The sequence below is a fragment of the Mytilus edulis genome, chromosome 14, assembly GCF_963676685.1.
Source record: "Mytilus edulis chromosome 14, xbMytEdul2.2, whole genome shotgun sequence".
In the NCBI taxonomy this organism is placed as follows: Eukaryota; Metazoa; Mollusca; class Bivalvia; order Mytilida; family Mytilidae; genus Mytilus; species Mytilus edulis.
In genome coordinates this window covers 26,091,658-26,113,170 of record NC_092357.1, presented here as the reverse complement: position 1 = coordinate 26,113,170, position 21,513 = coordinate 26,091,658, and the positions used below count along the sequence as shown (strand labels likewise).

The window sequence follows — 21,513 nt, the reverse complement described above, 5'->3', positions numbered from 1 at the left end:
ATTGTCAATATAACATGTGGAATAATCTGATAAAAAAATAAAAACAACACGCTTAATAATTTCTTGCGTCCGAAGCGTTTTTCTGGATTTACCTTCATCAGCAACGCTCAAAGCCAAACATTTGAAATCCGAAGATGTATAAGTACCGAAACCGTTGAAAAGCTATATGTCAAAAATGCCTAAAATAACTAGCCAAATTCATCTAAAGCCAACTTTGCCTGAGGAAGTTGAAACCTTAGTTTCCAAATAATTTCAAAATTTATAAACGGACAATTTTAGTAAAGTTTGTTAAATCATGACAGTACCGAAATACTGACTACTGAACTGACGATACCCTCGGGGACTGATAGTCCACCAGCAGAGGTATCAGCCCAATGATGTAAAAATAAAAACAACACGATTAATAATTTCTTGCGTCTTTTCTGGACGCTCAAAACCAAACATTTGCAAACATTTGATAACCTACTCTACGAATTTGTGTTATTCATGTCAGTTATTAATTTAGATTATTGTCCATCATGGGTGAAGTCTAAATATGAATAGAGTTGGTCCTGATTCGTTTTACTATGTATAATAGAGATTGTCCAAATTACATTTACAAGTCTGTATCTCCACGATGACACATAGCCTATACTATCGTATATTCAGTTAATACAGTGGACATCATACATGTACGCTAGCATATATTTTATTTTTATTTCAAACACATTAGTATATAGTCATTTCACAACACGGTTACAAAACGGTGATCAATAACTTTTGATACAGGGATAATATAAACACGAAACATAAAAATACAAAAACGAACAAAATCAACAACATGCATTAACGTCTACTCCCTAAATCTTTTCTTTTTCTCTATTTTTTTTTATTTTATTCATTATCAACAAATCAAAATATGACCCTTTAACATGTTAAGGCATTTTAACCGTAGACAACATAAAAAAGAACAAATGAACAAGCAGATTAATTAAACTGTGCGTTATTTGAAATTATGCACTCGATTTGCTGTCCTAAATGTCAAATATGTTTGCCTGAATCTTATTTAAACTTGTAGTATAAGCTTAAACCACTTGTTTATTATTTAATGAGATAGATTCTGGTTAAAATGTACCTTCAAACATACGTTTGACCTTACATCAAAAGACGTCTGATTTTACAAATGTAACATAAACATGAATAATTACAGAAAAATCAGAAAAGAGCATTGAGATCATAATATACTATGACAAAAATATTAATGAAACAAAAAGTGAAAAAAAACCAGAAGCACTCATAAACATTAACGAATGATTAACAGTGAACAATAATATAGAATACAAAACACGTAAACAAAGGGGATTGATGCATATGACTTTGAATAATACCTCCGATTATCAATTCCAACGCGTCATGTTCCTGCTGTTTTAAATAGTCTAGGATGCAATGGTAGGGAATTTCACAATAGGATTCCCAATTCAGGATTTGTTTACAGACAACACAAAAATGATGTGAATTTAAACAACATAAGAGGTGCACAAATTTTGCAATGTTCAAGCGCTACAACATGGACAAAAAATCGTATATATAACGAATTTTATGATGCGTTGCAGCCACAAGATATATATATATATCCCTTTGATTAATTTATGGTAAAGTTGGTGACTTTTTGATAATTATATTGTTACTCATTAGTTGTGTTCTTATTAAAGAACAGTCTGGAGAAAGGCAAGTGAATGTATAATTAATGTATCATCTGTATTTGGGACAACTCTTTTCTGTCTTTGTGTAATTGGCGAATACTTTCAGCTAATCCTCCTTCACCAACACTTTCAAGGGCAGATACTAACTTATCAACTTTGCCGTTCTTTAGTTGATCGAGAGCAGTTTTTAGCAATGTGAAAGCTTGCCTGTTACTTGATGGTACTTTTTCACAAATTTGGTCATATTGAACCTGTTTCATATCTAGATGAAGAACAGTTTCAAACAGTTTGTCTGCGTTAAGCAACTTTCCTATAGCCATTATACCTTTTTCTGTCAGGAAATCTAAAAAAAATAATAATTGTTATGAAAAATAAGAGTATTGTTACGAAAAACATTCATATTTGAAGATGTAATACGATGTATAAATTAACACAGTTGATTACAAGACAATTACAAGATAAACATCACTATTAAAGCGAATGTCATGAATTATTGAAAATAATACAAAACATTATTGCATTTATCTCTTTAGAAGAACACCAAAATGCGTAATACATATTTACCCAAAGAACTTAAGTTGTATATATTTTGCATAAACCCTAGTTAAAGTATTAGCATGAGATTTATAAACTTTAAGGCTTAACATGTACAAATTCTTCAAAACGAATCACATATAATTATCTGATTTTAAAACAGGTCTGCACACTGATATCCGGATTATCATATTAGTGTACAAAAGTGAATATGGCATGATTGCCAACAGATATAAAAAGATAGTGAAACATATGTGATCACTGCATGCCTTTAATATAATTGTGTATTAAATAATACGCAATGTATATTTTATCAGTTGTTTATGATATGCCGAATTATAATTTTGAGAGCGTTGAAGCTAATAAAATGTCTACCATTTAAAAATCTCACAAGTTCGTCAAATGGAGACTAAAATATCAATACAAAACTTATAGGTATTTAGAGAAGATATTTTATAAGTAACCAGAGGGAAATATGACTTTTGGCATTCATCGATATGGACCGGATGCAGGACCAACGTTGTAATTAATTGTATAGCTATAATTTGTTTTTCTTGTGAGTTAGATTATTAAAATAAAATCAGTATGTGTATTGTTTTTCATACCATCTTCATTACATTGGCGAACTGACAAGGTTGGTTGTCTACTAATGTAACTTTTTCCCTTCGGGGACATCGTTTGATCATGTTGTGCCGTTCTAGCTCGTCGGTCAGGAGTATTTCGTCCTTTCAGTAGAGTTGCATTTGCGTATTCTTTGGTGCTCAATGTATTATAGCTTATTTCATCGATTATTTCTTGATCTTTGGTGAGTAACAAAAGTCCATAAACATCTTGATCAATTTTGTGTTTAATTTCGACTACGAATCGTGTAAAATTTTCCGCGGAGTTAGGTAAAAATGTCAGGTCTAATCTTTTCCTTGATGTAAAGCGCGGCAAGCCAAAACATCCTTTCAAATTGATATCAATTTTAATTTGTGGTTTGAAGACAAAATCTTTGCTTATCCAGTTCTTGAACAGGTGAAAACCCCTATCTTCGCAACTTTGGCAAAACGCTTGCATCTTTGATTTTTCAATGCATGCCAGCAAAACAGTGAGACCACGTGATGTCACATCGTTTACAAAGAATAGAATTTTACAAATGGACGTATGACCATGCATTTCTTCGATTGTTCCTGATAATTTTAGCGGGCCTTTCTTCAGTTCCTCCTTTCCTATCAAAGAAACACTAGTTCTGAAATAAATTAAACCCTGCTTATACATTCTGTCCTTGATGTCTATAAGTCATCAGTATCGACCACTACAGTAAAAATAAGGTATAGAAGAAGTCCCCATACAGGAGCCTCTGGTCAATGCTTGTTGCATTGTGTATGTATTTCATTTTTAATTTTAATTCATTTATGTTTCGGAGTTTAGTGTGACGTTCATTTTCACTAAACTAGTACATACTTTTGTTTAGTGGCCAGCTGAAGCCATTCCTCCGTTTGCGTATTTGTGTTTTGCTATGTTTAAGACCCATTTTTGCCCTTGGAAGTTTTTGTTCTTTGGTAGGGTCGTTTTCTCTTTGACACATTCTCCATTTCCATTCCTAATATAACGGTCACATTTAAGTAGCATATGCAAGTATGTAATCCTCATTTCAATGTCTAAGCTAAAGCAGATAATGGTTTTCTAACGTCATTTAGATAATAGATTAACTGTTTCAACAGCAAAATAACCTACCCAGAAATCTTGTCCGTTTCAAAGACTGCAGTATGGTTTTCATCAACGGTGACCACGTTATCTGTTAATGTAAACTGACCATTGGTGTTCTGTCTAAATAGGCGGTATACATAATCCTCATCTGTCTCGTATGGGTTTCTTATATCGTTGAGTGGTAGTTTGACTTGAACCTTCCTTTTCAATGGTGTATTTCCAGATGTGTACAAACAATCAGAGATAGCCAGGATTGCTTCCCCTTTCTTACTCCGCTCTTCATACTGTCTTCTCAAAATCTCTTTATTCACAGGAATAACCTGACAAATAGATGTTTTAATGTGTGAAACTATGTCGCCTTCTCCCATTTCATGCAAAGTAAAAATGTGAGATTTTTCCATATTAAATATTGTTGAATATTTTAAATGAAAAAGACAGCTAAGTGTTCTGTGTATGCATCATAGCGTGTTTCAATTATTTTTTACATTGTCAACAATTTTGGGTTTCTGCAAATATGGTTTGTTGCTAAATTAGAATCTACTTGGAATTCATTAAGCATTGAATACTAGTGTTCGTAAAAAATACAAAGACGTGTGAAATTCAAATTTTCTATTTTATTTAGAGTGACAGTTTGACGTACACGTTCAAAATAACTTTACAATACTTTGGCTTTTATTTTAATTTAATATCGCACGTTTTTTACGTATTTATACAGTCATATTCCTCAAAAGTTTAGCTTTAAGCTTTGAAGGGAAAATCAGAAATTAACGCATCGGACGTAGATATGTATAGTGATTGTTTTATTATGAAGATTGCATATTACTAATTGAGACGATGAAGCTCCTATTGAATTTTGTAATCCTTCAATTAAATCACATGCGAACAAACATTTTATAAAAGAAAATTGACGTTAATGGTAAACTCGTTAATTTTTAGAACAGAGTAGGCACTAAAGACAATCCTAGTCAAGTAAATGTGAAGTCAATTACAACCGACCTTGAACATCTAATTGCGTATCATTCATAATTGTAATACGTACGTGTAAACATATCGATTCTTCTTTCACGACAGCACCAGGAGGGAAGGTTATTTGAATCCTTGTGTCAGTTTGGGCAATATACTTGTAACCAGTTGGTAAAATGTTCACCCGTTCTTTGATTGGGTTGGATACAATACAGAGTGCATCTAGTTTGACAGTGTGAAAGGTCACTATTTTCTCCTGAAGAAATGTAAATTTGAAATAATCAGATATACATGTTTAGTTAAAACTAGTGTGCAGATTTTTAATGTTACAGTTGTTACTTGTATATACACGAATATTATCTAGAATGAACTATTGTGTCAACTAAATAATTAGTCATTAATCAAAAACATTTACACTTATATATCGTAGAAACCTTTTGTCTGAACCATTTCTTTATCGCCCAAATACTTCTTCTTATCTTGCATTTATGTATCTAAGACGAAACATCTTTAGAGTGAGATCCCAAACGTTGTGGGAATGTCACTGTATTGTACTGTAATGGTCGATTCATACCAAGCTTTTCCTTATACTGTGGATTCATTTATATTCGTTAGATACTTATGTTCGTGGATATCGTGGAGTCATGGGAACCACAAATTTGAATGTTCAACTGATTACAAATTTTCTGAAGGCATTATGTAGATTTTACCAAAACCACAAATTCAAATATCCACGAATATGCAAGTTTCCTTCAATCCACGAAAATAGCAAGCTACAAACAACTAATCAACTTTTGTGTGAGATTCCTTAAAGATATACTGCACTCATAAAACAAAAGTATCGATCATGAACAAAACATTAATTCATGTTATATGATGGCTGTGTATGCTTCAAATTTTCCCCATCATGTCAACTACATTACAATGGTAAACTAAGACTAGAATTCTACGCCAGAATATCGTCGATCGATTGGTTTTCATAAAGCGACTTTACTTTAATTTTGAATCGGTATCACATTCTTTTATTTGAAATCGTAATGACAGATGAAAAATACCATGATAAAATCCGATGGACGCAATTTCAATATCAAAATTGATTGATTGATTGTTTGATTTTGTTAAACGCAAGTTTAAGCACATGTAAATTTTTTAATGGCGGCAATATTTAATTTACAGATGATGCAAAAGTGCCTTAAGAAAACAACCAACCTTCAACAGGAAAATCGACAATCATAGTAATTTGACGTGCCTTCTGTGTACCCTTGTACCCTTGTACCCTTGTCAGTGTTGACAGGTTACTGATACATGAATTGAACTATTTACACAAACCGAATGTTTATCAGAACGCAGACATGAATATGATGTACATGATTACAATACTCAAAACAATTGATCGGAAGTTGTGATCACTTATATAACTGTTTGTGTCGTAAAGATAACCATTTAGAGGTTGTAAGAATAATATTGATCATCAGCGTGTTATTCTTATCCTGTTCCTTATACGTCTTTGACAAGATGGTGCATGGTAAACGCCACTGAGCAGTCAACGTATTGATGAATATCAGTTTAGACGGACCTACACGCTATTACGTAGAGAAATATTATATACCTTTAACGAAGCCTCAACTAAACTCCACTTTGGTCCAAATTTAATGTAGGCCTTCAAATGCAGAAACTGATAATTTATCTCGTTTGGAAGCTTAACTCGCACAGTAATCATTCCACAACTATCTTTCGGAAAATTCCGATTAGTTTTTGGATCTGTTGGCTCAATATGGAAAAAATCTGTCTCAAATTTGTAGTTGGTTAACGCAGCATCTGGTTTGTAAAAACGTTGAAAATCGTCAGACCTCCATCGTTTTGCTTGAAATATGCTGGAAACATCCGTTGTTGAATAAATTTGTATTCCGCATCCAATATCGTAGAAAGTTCTATAAATGAAATGCAGAAAAACTTTATTATTTCCTTAAAAAAGTGTATAACAGTAGGTTTCTCCTGAATTAAACTTACATCCGTACTCTCGTGTTTGAAGATCCAAATGGTATCTTCCGCCTTTTATTCGTTATATATTTCAAGTGATGTAATGCATAATATTCTGAATTAATCATTGTTTTACACATAAACTAAAACAATCGTATAGAGAAACCTACCCATACCGGCGTCACGCATCAGGGTATAGCACCGATGTTGGGCGCTTGTGGTCAAATACAATGTAAGCTGTCACTATACTAGCAATTTTGGACGCAGTCAACTTGCAGTCATATATGTATTGTGTGCAAAACCAACTTAAAACGGTTTTAAAACGTACGAGGAGCGTGCATATGCATTTATCGGTCGTATGTATAGCATTTGTCGAGCTCGGATGAAATGCACGCTTCGAAGGAAAAAGGTCCTTTGAACATATTTGAGAAGCGCCCTGATCGTATCTGGAACGATTATCCGTGGCTTCGGCATGTCTGAAACGTGTAATTATTGAATGTTTGAACTACTTCATCAACATGTGCCACTTTCAATGTGAGAGCAAGTTTCGTTGAATGTCAGAATACGTTTTGATACGTCACGGGTGCATTTAATATGCCACACAACACCAGACGTATGTCACAAACGCGACCCGCATACGTACGTTCAAGTAAAAGTCCAGGTAAAAGTTTAACGATCTTAAGAAGTATACGTTCCCTTAACATGTATCAAACGTATATGTAGCGTTTAGCAACGCGCTTGTAATTTATGTAGTGCGTGAGTGTAGCAAATAAGTAAACGCTTGAAAAAGAGCTAGATGAATTTGTTAATGCTACATACGAACTTGTGCAACACGCTTGTTCCTCTTGCGTGCACCTAACGCCTACGGTCTATACGTTAATGTGTGACGCCATCATTAAATGAATGTATTGGTTCATTGTTAGATTTCATCACTTTACAAATCCGTTGTGTAAGTAGAAGTCGAATATTCATACACTTGCACCAAAGGCAATAATCTATATTAACAGACTTTCGTTATATATTATCGATGAGTTCTGAAAACAAATTCACGAAAGCAAACCTACATGTATTGATATCTCCTATTGATCTCCTATTAATTCTATTATGTCATATATTTGATGATAAAATTAACTAAACTAATCATGGGGCACATACATGCCATTCAGGCTAGAAACCTACTTATGTTAAATTATCGCTCCGCCAAACGTATGTTAAGTTTCGACAATACTGCCATCTCTTCGGATTAAGAGACTTTCCAGTAGCAAGATGACGAACTATTTGGGCATTTAGGTTCATTTATATATATGTTAGCGTCAAAAAGTGAAGAAATTAGGCATTACGCTTAAATCCTAGACAATAAAGTAACGCCTAGGTAGTAAGTCTATTGCCTAAATAATGTTATGCATTAGTCTTAAATCCGATGATTTAAGCTTAAATCCTGAAAAATGTGTGCAGATATTAAGCTTAATGCCTTAAATATAAATGCGAGTAAATAACAGACATTTATTCATTTAAATAACAAATATCTTTGTTAAATATTTACATTATGGGAACTGGGGCCTGTTTATCGAAACTGTCCTAACATCGGTCCTATTCGATATTCTTAGAGCAGAAATTCTGATAAAGTACGGATCGACTTACGACATGTCTCAGCATTGAAACCGAAGCTATATATCTTCAGTTTACAATCATGTTTCCCTGTTGGTACACTTATTTTGTAATGGTTTTCAAAACCTGAAATGGTGTTTACATAAGTAAACGTTCATACAAACCCTGAAATCTCTGCACGTTTATCTTCAGCTTTTGGTTGGGGGATCAATGTTGACCTGTATATAAATATATAAGATGAAATAACACAAACCAGAAAACCAATAACTGAGAACACAAACATAAACAAAAACGAGTTCTTATGTCCTTGTAGAGTTTAAATAGACCCACTCTTCGTGCAGTTTATGTAGATTCGGCGATAAGTAGTATGTACAAATGTCACGTTATATGGTAAGAACGGGAGTGTGGCTACGACAACATATATTTACGTGAGAGGTTTAGCTAGCTATAAAACAAAATTTTATCAACTGTTTTGTGCATCAGAAAATGCATGTACCAAATCATGATTATAACAGTTGTTTTCTATTCGTTTAATATGTTTGAGCTTTTGATTTTGTCATTTGACTTTTCGATATAATTTTCTTTTGAGTTTATTGTTATTACCCTTTCCCGTATTACAACAACATTGCAAACAATTTTTTTAACTCTAGTGAATTTTGCTTTGGCTAAATTTCATTACAAAAAGGGTATGTTTTTCTAACCAACAAAATCAAATTCAGCACATTTTTTTTTATATACAATAGACATAATTAAACACATTGAACTTATTTTAAGAAGGTTTGAGTTCATTTAGTATCAGTGGAGTTATCGAAACCTACTCAATAATGTCTGGTGTTCTGCCGTTGACCATGTGTGGTATAACTGATTTTGCTACATCTGTTGACCTGTAAAATCGATTTATAAATTGACTAATTAACACAAAAACTACGCAGGCTTTCTTTTCTACCTTTATCGGTGTTTTCAAAAATGTGTTTGAGTCACTCCATAAAACATTTCACTCATTAGTAAATATATGTTAATTTTTATTACACAATTTTACACGACACGATGTGAGGGAACATTAAACATTAACATTAAATATGTTAAAGTGTGCATTCATTAACATTATATATACCAGGCTTATGATTAAGTTCCCTATATCCGAGTGTCGTCAGGGCCGTAACTACATTGAGGCAAATGAGGCAAATGCCTCATGTTGGAAATTTCAAAAAAAAAAAAAAAACTGAAACAAGATTGTCTTCATATCAACCTGAATTGTTTTCACGGAAAGTTTCTTGCAAGAAGCAAGTTCTCTTCACTCTCTGATGATGTCGCCCCTGCATGTTTTTCGTGATCCATGTTTCTATTTTACTTTTAGTTTTCAGAGTTGATGGTCTATTGTTTGTATTTCTGTGTCCCGGGTTTTTCTTTTGTATGTCCTACTTTATAACTGTAGTCTGCAGAGTGTTGATTTTCATTTGTAAAGTGTGGTTTTGCAATGTTGCATGTCCACCGATGTCCAGACATTGTATGAGAAACTATTTTAAGAATATACGATGCTACTGGACATAGAAAAAAATTGTCGTTTTTGCATGGAGAATTGAACTTGATATCAAAGAATACAAAACTGGCTCTTTTTTTGTAGATAAAACTAGATAGCTGACATGGTTTAAATTAAAGAATACAAAACTGGCTCTTTTTTTGTAGATAAAACTAGATAGCTGACATGGTTTAAATTAAAGTAAGACCACCAAATTCCCGGTATCAAATCATCTTTGAAAAAAAACGTCAATGTATTGCCATATGACCTTTTACATTAGAGAATTAAACTTGCATGAAGTTGTGTTCAGACTCTTAAACAGAAAATAAAAGAATATGGAGTAAACGTGCACAGGACCTTATCTCACACAAAGTCAATGCATAGAAAAAATACAAATGATCAATGGCCAACATTTTTTTCCCTTTCTTCATCTTGATAGTTGATGGAGGGTCTTCAACAATAAAAGAATCATTAATACCGTAAAAGAAGGTCAAGATGGTCCTTGGTGTCGACTTAAGCAGTACTAGTACTTAAAGTATAATACTGCACTGTCACTATATTTAAATCTAGTCATAAAAAATCACCAAAGTCTGAATTATGCACTGAGTACAAGACAAGAACAGACAGACATAATGATTTTGAGAATTTCGGTTTTTGCTTTATCCTATATATCGGTCTACTTTTAATGTTGTCCCCGTAAAAACCTAAAAGTCTTGAATTACAATGAATTTATGTTTTTGCTTTGAAACAAGAATATTATCGAAAGAAATAGCTAAAAATTAATTGCGTTTCAATGTAAGAAAGAGTCCGGGAAACGCTCAGAATGCACGATTTTGCGTTATTTTTCTCAGAGCTTCTGGGGGCCTTGAGCGGCCCCCAGACCCCTCGCCAAAACCATTTCGCCTCGCTACGCTCGGCGAATATATTTTGCCTCAATATAAAAAGAAGCTAGTTACGGCTCTGGCTTCATAAAACGTTTGAATGTCGGTCAAATATAAGTACATGAAATAGTTGCAGAGGTTATCAAATGCAAAGTTTTTGTCTGGAAATGACTCTGCAGTCACATCAAAAACAATAGAAAGTAAAAAAAACAACAGTAAGGATTTTGAGATCATTGAAGATCCATGATTGCGCAAAGGGTTTTCCAACTACAGTTATGGTTATCTTTTCCTTGGACACACTGTCCTCCGTATTTGGAAAAAAAATTAGTTATTTTAAAAACCTGACCATATAAATAACCGGTGAATTATTAACTTTGTACTAGAGTGACTTTCACAGTTTTGCAAATTCAAAGGAAATGAACTAAACAGTGATATAGCTAGTTAATGTATAGTTAAAAAAAACTACTGCATTGTACTTTTCTAGGAAACTAAACGCCAACTTTCAGTGGCATTCATTCTTTAGATTTCAAATGCAGCAGTTTTTTTTTAGGTTGGTTATTTTTGCGATGGTATACATTATTTGACACCACCTAGACTGAACAATAATGTTTTTAACTGATATCCAAAATGTAAGATCTGTATTAGAATCACTACCTGAACGCTTTGAAAAAAAATATAGTATTTTCATCAAACTTATTATTTTTAAAAATGTGATCTTCCACATGATGTGAACTCAAAACGATACGTCTCAGAATGTCTTTCAAATTGAATTCGAGAAATAAATAACGAGAACGAGAACATAAAATATAGTTATCATTATTATTGTTTTAGCTTTCCAAATAACCAATAGTGCCGTGTTTCTTGCATTCAAATGATAAGCACAGATGCATCTATCGAGTTTGTATCCTTTTCAATCAAAATTCATGTTTGCATCTTTTAAGAAGACTTGAGCAACTATAACTGGTTCAAGTCATCTGCGCATAACGTATACACTTACAGTACGTAAACAATACATACTTGAAAATATCTGAATTATTGTCTTCGTCAGTCTCTGGAATTCTTTCTTCCGCGTCTGTGTCTGAAGTTCTGAGTTTATGTAAAATAAAACATACATAATTAATAAATAAGAGAAGCTTTCGACTTATTTAAAGTGTTTCAAAAGTTGAAACAATTTGATAAATTGTATTCACACCCTTTTGTCGTAAAAAAGTTTTGTTGGTTTCGACTTGCTAAATCAGAAGTCTTATGGGATTTGTATATTCGAAGTCATGATTTTGTTTGTTCAAGGTTTTGTTTGGTATATATTTTTAAGAACATTTTTAGAGCCATTCATACAATGCCAAAATGTTAACAATATTACATGAAATGCAGCAATTCATTATAAGATATATTATACCAGGAATATCTCCTTAATGCGGAAAAGATTGTGAAGAAGTTTCGCCATTTAGTTTCAAAATAACAAGCTTCTCATTATACTAGTATATATTGATAGAGGATTATTAAAGGAACTAAAAGAGCATACAAAATATAAAGGTCAAAGTGCTTGTTTTCGAGATATTACCCATTGAAATGCCTGTACCAAGTCAGGAATATGACAGTTCTTGTCCATTCGTTTTTGATGCGTTTTGTTATTTGATTTTGCCATGTGATTATGGACTTTCCGAATTGATTTTCCTCTGAGTTCAGTATTTTTGTGATTTTACTTTTTCCTTAACATAGCAAGCGAACATCTTTAAACCATGGAGAACTTACCTTTCATCCGATTTTATTCTTTTCTTTAGAATAGTATTCAGGGTTTCTGTTAATCTGTTCACCATCATCTTGAAATCAAAGTCTGATTTAGCATGTCTGAACAAAACAAAACACAATAATTATTAAAATCGATAGGTCTGTCTCATATAAAGATACCTAGAACGACAATTAAAAAAATACGTGAGAATTTCAAATTTCCATTTCGACTTCAATTAATCCTGTGTAAAAGTATTATATTGCAGGGTGTTCAAAACATGCAAAACGTGAAGTATTTTATAATTTATGCTTGTGCAGTTTCGCATTACATGAATGGTATTACCTTGAGTTAACTACAGTTAACATCAAGATTTTGCATACTGTCTCTGTTTATGGAAACCGTCTTTTTTGCTAACTTGAAATATATAGTCACCAGGCATTGAAGTTGAAAAAAATTTTGAATCATTTTTTTGTACTCATACTCCAAATCAACCAATCAAAATGCTGGATTTCATGTTTCGAGCATGATTTTTGTACTCCGAACACTGAGCGAAGTTTTATGACTTCAACCACAGAATAGGTTTTTTCAAATTGAGCGATTGATTTTTATACCTACTTGTGATATTTTAATGACGGATGAGAGATATCAGACATGATGCAAAAAGCCATGTCGATGCACGTTTTGCCTCACATTTAGTTATTTTTTTCTATTATTTTTTTTTGGGGGGAGGCGATTTCAAATGCATTTACGATCTTTTAAAGTCGTCAATGTATCCTAAATTCTAAAACGATTATCAACTTCATCTGAAATAATGATAAATAAATGAACTTCAATGCATCTATCTCAACAGAAAGAATATGGTAAAACTATATGGATGTATGGAATTTTCTCCTTATTAAACAACTAATCAACCTTAATAGTCACTGCCTTATAACACAGTATAGATGACTTTATGTAATTTACAATTTGATAGTATGCTTTTTTATTTCATTAGAAATACAGTAAATAAAGCAAACATTAAAACTTATACTAACCTGTTTTCTGATAGAAATTTGAGATTTTGCTTTAATCGCTGAATAATTCCCAAAGTATCTTTGTCATATTCAATAACATCCCTAAATAGAAAAAAACACTTATTAAAACATATTATTCTTTAATTATATTCATAAATGATTAATGTTAATGCTGAACAACTCTTCATTGACTCAACTGTTGTCATCATTGTGTCTATCAATCTTTCAATTTCTAAACTTCGAGAAAAAGTCAATCAATAAGTTCTATCAAAGATGGAATTTTTTGTATCGTTTATCTAAATTCGACGTTTTATCCTCATCTAACCCGTGAAATGTGACGTTCACATGTTTCTATGTGCTTGCTCTATTTCATCAAAGCGCATCAGTACATTGTAGGTTAATTTACTGAGACGCGACGGGTGCCACATGTGGCGCACGATCTGCTTATTTTACCAGAGCACCTGAGAACACTACATGTTATCGATGGTGTTCGTGTTGCATAGTCTTTGTTTTTCTATGTTGTGATTTAATGTACTATTGTTTGTCTGTTGGGTTTCTCCTTTTATAACCATGGCATAGTTATCTTATTTTTTAGTTTGAATGTCCCTCTTGTATCTATAGCTTATATGATACTGTTATGCTGACTGTGTTGGATTCTTTCTTTAAAAAAAATAGCAAAACATCATCAACCAATTACTCATAACTGCAGATGAGGCAATCATATAACGCTATACATGTTATAGTTTAGGCTTCCAGAGAAAAAAATGACTATACAAATATAACGTGTACCGACACAACATATCGATTTCTATGACTTAGTAATTTATAAAATAAAATTGAGTAATCCTTTTACAGTTACACTATGAGATTGAATAGTCGACAATCAACCTGGTGATAACAATAACGCAATCATTCTAAACCGGTGGCGTATTACATTTTGTTCTTTAAGACAATATTAAAAAGATGGCAATTGATATCAGTTGCTATAATTCATATTAACTTGGTGGTAAAGTGTAAACAATCAATTGATCTCTTGAAGAATGATTATCCGTTGCAAACAGGTATTACATACCTCTCAGAAAGTATATTTAAGTATGTCTGTACATTCGTTATACTTTCATTTAAAAATGTTTCTTCGGTGGAAGTTGGCGTATCACATCTACAAATACAAAATAAATGTTATATACAAATTATATTTCACAATATTTGAAAGATTCAAATAGCAGGTGGTACTAAATATCTAATAGAAAAACATGGCGCTTATACAGTAGTAAAAACTTTCATACAATTAAAGCATTAAAAATAAATTGATCATGTGGTTGGCAAAGGTGATGAATACGTCGTTCAAAAAGTAACAAAAACTTTCAAGTTTGAGTTGCATCTTATTTACATAATACACTTTAAATTAAACTCATCATAAATATTCTGAATTCCTCCTTTCTTTCTTATAATAAGTGGTTCGGTTGTGGATAATCTGATTATATGCTTATGTTGACATTTTTTTGGCGAATAAAATATTTTTTGCTATATGCACCTACTTTTTTAGAACACTCTCCCTTATTTCTGCCAATTTGAGAATAAGTTTCTCTGTTTGTGCTTTATTAAAGGTGTCCATTCCTAGAAAAGAACAAAAGAGTACTGTCAAACTTTTATGGTATTAGCAAATCATAGTGTAGTGTTTATCACTGCGAACGTCATCACAATTGTCCTCAATTTGGAAAAAAAAGAATTTCAGTTCTCGATATTTTAGGTTTTCACGAAATGAAATGGATTATGATTTATTATTTGCTGAAACATATCAATCATTTGTCAAGGTTCTAAGCAGCTAAAGCTCAACATTCCATAGTAAATGGGTGTTCACCAAATTATCTACCGGTTGGTTTTTTGCCGACTCAACTTCTGGTTCACGTTCCCGCCAAATCATTTGATTTACCTGTGATATTCTGGAACAGCATAGACTGTACAATTAAATCGATTGTCATCTCGACAATTAAAGTTTCTCCATTGATGCTCGAGACCCAAAAGTTAAAGATATGATTTAAACATCAATCTGATAAAAAAAAAAATGACTGAAAATAATCCCAAGCTTGCACGTATGTATAATCTATTGTAACAACAGACGTTATTGTTTTACACAAGTTCTCAATGCCATTTTAAGGTTTTTCCGTTCCAAAAAGATACTTTCAGTTCTTAGTAAACTTTTCTCACTTCAAAGTTGATATGTTACAATATACATTTTTGTAAGTTAACATATCCTACTTCGTTACTTACATTTTTTACTTCCAACTTAACAACATTTTGAAGTTGACGTTCTTCAGTTTAAACCTGCTATTTCTCATTTTTTTTTTGACATACATTTTGTAACTCAGTTCGACTCGGTGGTGAGACATGTTATCTTGGAACTATATAAATAGTATATTTTAACAATGTAGTGTCCCTATCGGTCTTTTGTTTGTATCAGTAGCGTTTCAATTTGAAGAGCATTGAAAAAGTGAATTTTTGCTCTTCCTTATATTATGACGTGACAAAAAAAATAAGCTTTCATCTATCGCAATTCTAGCTTGTGACAATTATCTTGTTTTGGCTATACAATTAAACTAAATGAATTACAAATTATCAATTTAAAAATGATCATGGAATCATTGCTTTGATTTTTAAATCGTTTAATAAACACATATAAATAATACATGCGTCAAACTATGTCTTTAAATTACGATTAACTACCTGGTCAAATGTCTTGTGTTAAAAGTCGTACCCTTCTGTTTTATGATATGAATCTTTGTAAGGGATGCATCTTCAATTTCAAGTCATATAATCTTTCTTATTTAATAATTGTATGATTGATATTAAAGATAACGAACATATAATAATCCGTTGTATGACGTACTTTAATGACTGATCATTTATGCAATAATTGGAATTACTTCAAGTTATATGACAGTTTTATATACAGAATATAAAGTGTGTTGTATATATAAATATATATAAATATGCTTAAAAGGAAGAGTTGAAAGTATGTAAATAAGCATACAATATATTAAGGTCTGCTCATAACACTTACAAAAAATATATCTATATCTGAGTTTATTCTAAATAGCTGCGTTTAGCTGTTTTGATTATTATACATCATTGGCTTGCATAGGTACAAATTTAAATCGGATGCATACAATAGAAAAAGAGTCGGTTTTATGTTACTGTCAGCTAAATCATATACAAAATTACTAATTGGATTAGCTATGGATATAGGAAGATGTGGTATTAGTGCCAATGAAACAACTCTCCATCCAAATAACAATTTATAAAAGTAAAACATTATAGGTCAATGTACGGTCTTCAACACGGAGCCTCACACTGAAAAACAAGCTATAAATTACAAGACGTGTACAACCATTCAAACGGGAAAACCAGAACAGGTGCAAATATATGTATTGCTTTAAATTCAGTTTTCAAAATTAAAAGTTAAATATTTAATCTTTTTCCCATCACAATTGATAATGAGTAAAAATTATAAATTTCACCTCAGTTATCATTAGTTTTTTTTTCCTCTTGAAAAAAGCATGATAAGGGGTCCTTCAAGTCATTTGTCCTTTCCTTCTATTCTATCACCTGCGAGCATACCTGACCTCTTAACCTCAATTGTTATCGCTTTGAAGATGTCTACCTTACATATTAGATAATTCTTGAAATTGATAGAAAAGTTCTGGTGAAATAGAAGTTCTTTTGGGTTGAAAAAGAGCTTAAAAGAACCATTATTTAATTAAATATTATAGGATTTTAAACATTTTGTGGTTGACGGTCACAGCAAAACGAATATTGCATTGACAACTTTTACAGTCCTTGCAATGTCAGTTATGATACATTATATTATATATACTTTAACGTGTCACGGAAAGCGTCCCCTGGTAAAAACGAACCTTGAATAACTGCTGACTGTACGATTTAATGAAATTTCGTCAACACATCAGCAATTCAATAATGGATATAACAATTAGAAGATTTGGCTAGATTGCCAACTGACAATTCCCAAAATGACTTGCAAGTTCACAAGACGATAATATTATGAGATCAACATTTTCCGTATTATCATTGAAAAAAGTCGCGGATATCTTTAATCGGGTTACGGTCAATTAACAGAGATACTTTCTGAAATCTCAAATCTTAAAAGTTATATAGATGTAAACTTTTAGTTCTTATTTATAATTTCATCTTAGTTAGCACACTTATTTATCTTCTTTTTAAAATCATATTGAAAAGTGTTCATGTTTTGTCAAATAAACTTTATATTTAACATATGTATATATTGCAATCTTTGAAAAAAGGTTTTAGTAATAGATTATTTTTTTTTCTTACAAATATACATACAGTTTATTTACCTTTATTTTGATGTGTTCTGTGATGTTAAATCTTCGGTCGATCCGCGCTCTCTGATTATATAAAGAACTGTTCAGTATTTTAGACTGGTTTAATTGTTTTTGCTAAAAGAACATTGACTAATAATAAGATTCCTAGAAATATGCTATTAATACAGCTATATATATTTGTTTGGCAAATCAAATTGCATACAGAATATGAAATATGAATCTGCAATTGATAACCTCTTGTTACTAGTATGAAAGGTCAGATTTAAAAACAAAAAGGGGAATATATACTTAGTTGATATAATCATTCATTATATGATACCATTGATATTCTGTTGAGATACTAATGTTTAGTATTCCCAAAAAACATCTATACTCTTAAAAAGTAAGATCACAAAAATACTGAACTTAGAGGAAAATCTATTCGGAAAGTTCATAACCACATGGTAAAATCAAATAACACAATGCTTTAAAAATACCAACTATGTTATATATGTTTTACGTTAAACATCTATATACTTTAATTATGTCAACTCATCTTTAGTCCTATGACATGTATGAAAAGGTGAAAGGTCACATTTAAAAACAAAAAGGGGAATATATACTTAATTGATATCATCATTCATTATTTGATACTAATGATATTCTTTTTAAATACTAATGCTTCAACGAATTTCAATTATTGATTATAAGGAAATGAGTTAAATGGGGAAGTATAAAGTATCAACTGCGTACATTTGTTGTGTAATATCTAATAGCCTCGTGACAAATAATCACTTCGTAAATTTTACGGACGCCATCACAAGTTGGTTGACCGTTATCGAATATAACTGTTTCACAAATAATATCGGATATGTTCCTTATGTCGTAACTACAATCCCCTTCCCTTTCATGCATGTATATAAATTTGTTAAGGGGCCAGCTGAAGGACACCTCCAGGTGCGGGAATTTCTCGCTGCATTGAAGACCTGTTTGTGACCTTCTGCTGATGTCTGGTCTATGGTCGGGTTGTTGTCTCTTTGACACATTCCCCTTTTCCATTCTCAATTTTATGAATGTGACCTACCGAATTATAAAAAAAGAAGATGTGGTATGATTGTCAATGAGACAACTATCCACAAAAGACCAAAATGACACAGAAATTAACAACTGTAGGTCATCGCACAGCCTTCAACAATGAGCAAAGCCCATACAGCATAGTCAGCTATAAAAGGCCCGATAAGACAATGTAAAACAATTCAATCGAGAAAACTAACGGCCTTATTTATGTACAAAAAATGAACGAAAAACAAATATGTAACACATAAACAAACGACAACCACTGAATTACAGGCTCCTGACTTGGAACAGGCAAATACATAAATAATGTGGTGGTGTTAAACATGTTAGCGGGATCCCAACCCTCCCCCTAACCTGGGACAGTGGTATAACAGTACAACATAAGAACGAAATACAAAAAATCAGTTGAAAAAGGCTGAACTCATCAGAAGGACAAAAATACAAGTGGACGTGGCCCGGTACTTATACATCCCGACACAAAAAGACACAATGAATAGATCTGAGAGTACTCGCAGTTATCTGACAGCTAGTTCAAAGCCACTTACAACTCATAAAAAAATCATGCAACTTAGACTAAACTATCAATTCGTACACATTTTTAGACTATTTACCGGATTTTTTATAACATAAGCAACACGACGGGTGCCACATGTGGAGCAGGATCTGCTTACCCTTTCGTAGATCACTGCTAGTTTTTAGTGGGGTTCGTGTTATTTATTCTTTAGTTTTTTATGTTGTGTCATGTGTACTATTGTTTGTCCTTTTGTCTTCTATTCATTTTGAGCCATGGCGTTGTTAGATTTTCTTCGATTTATGAGTTTGACTGTCCCTTCAGTAGCTGTCGTCCCTCTTTTGCCGAAGTATTACGTAAGTCTTATTTGCTTGGTTTATTCTGAATGAAGGTGTTCAACTGTTTTGTTCCTAAGCATATTTTGCTTTTACATAATTGCTTTTGGACGTTTATGCTTTCCAATTGTTAAAGCTTACCAATTGTGAACCTTTTCTAAGTAGCAACATTCCTGCAGCACCTGCATACGGGGTATACATCTCCCAATTGATACAATATTCCCGTGCTTGCATTTCCTATCATGATTTTGTTGATAGAGGGTTGCCGCTCACAAGGACGCTATTAAACCATGAGTTCCTAACGGTGATGTTGAACTCATCCCTTCGTAAATTTTACGGACGCCATCAGGAGTTGGTTGACCGTTATGAAATAACCGTTTCACAAATGATATCGGATATGTTCCTTACGTCGTAGCTACATTCCCCTTTCTTTCATGGACTTGACCTACCGAATTTGACTATTTACCGGATTTGTTATCACATAAGCAACACGACGGGTGCCACATGTGGAGCAGGATCTGCTTACCCTTCTGGAGCACCTGAGATCACCGCTAGTTTTGGTGGGGTTTGTGTTGTTTATTCTTTAATTTTATATGTTGTGTCATATTACTGTTGTTTGTCTGTTTTTTTTTGTTTTTTTTTTCATTTTTAGCCATGGCATTGTCAGTTTATTTTCAATTTATGCGTTTGACTGTTACTTTGGTATGATCTTTCGTCCCTCTTTTATGACAAATGCTCAACAACTAGCAATTTAAACATAAGATAGGAGGACTAATAAGATAAGCTATATAATCATTGCTTTAAACTAAATTTTGCCAACAGTCAGTTAAATATTTATCGTTGTCATCGCGAACTATTAAGCCTAGAAATTAATAAACTTTAAAGAAATAAAAGTATTTCAAGAAATAAAGAAACCATAATTATAATGCAATTTGTATGTAACAATTGTTTTCATTGGCTAAAAGTTGCCGTCAAATCCACAGTTGTCCAGACGTAACTAAGGAGGACAACCCTTTTGTAATGATTAAATCAACAAATGTTCGATTACTACTACATAATCGAAAATAAAACAACACCTACCTCGATTTCGCCGTTTTTATGTACATTTATCCGAATTTGAAGCGTACAGGTAACGTAATAACCTCCAGTTTGTAAGTTTTCATTTGTATGACGTCACGTTTACCTACGTTTATAAAGGGAAAAACAATTGTCAAATCTTGAAATTGATACTAAGTCTCTATTGAAATCATCTACAATGTTCATGACCGTTTATAGACATGTATCTCGTTTTGATTTAGATATGCATGTTGGACAGATTACACAGGAGGTGACTGTCTTAATCACTAGTGATTAAAATATACACTTGTAATATTCGCGTTGTTGTTTTAGTTTAAAGAATGAACATTAGAAAAACAGGTAATACAGAAAAATAAAAAATAAAAATTTTATAGGTAATAATATATACTTAGATCTTAACAAAATTATCATGCGATAATCTTTATCTTTTATAAATGTGTTGTGTAATTTTATACTAAAGGTTAAACGTAAATAAAAATATTGAACTGATTTTGATAATTTCAGCATTATGGGTATATAAATAAAGTTATGGTAGTTTAAAGTACAGAAATAAAGATCCCCTGTATCCATAC

General features: G+C 32.3%; 1 protein-coding gene across 1 annotated transcript; it reads right to left on the bottom strand.

Moving 5' to 3' along the window:
• Positions 1-672: 672 nt before the first annotated feature.
• Positions 673-21,257, bottom strand: LOC139504451 (uncharacterized). Its single transcript, XM_071294537.1, has 14 exons — positions 20,945-21,257; positions 17,975-18,025; positions 15,140-15,218; positions 14,674-14,760; positions 13,623-13,703; positions 12,612-12,707; positions 11,877-11,945; positions 9,278-9,343; positions 8,624-8,677; positions 6,481-6,802; positions 4,948-5,127; positions 3,936-4,228; positions 2,822-3,447; positions 673-2,025 (listed from the first exon to the last, which is right to left on the bottom strand). The coding sequence occupies exons 3-14, from the start codon at positions 15,214-15,216 to the stop codon at positions 1,724-1,726; spliced, it is 2,253 nt and encodes a 750-aa protein (XP_071150638.1). The 5' UTR covers positions 15,217-15,218; positions 17,975-18,025; positions 20,945-21,257; the 3' UTR covers positions 673-1,723.
• Positions 21,258-21,513: the final 256 nt, after the last annotated feature.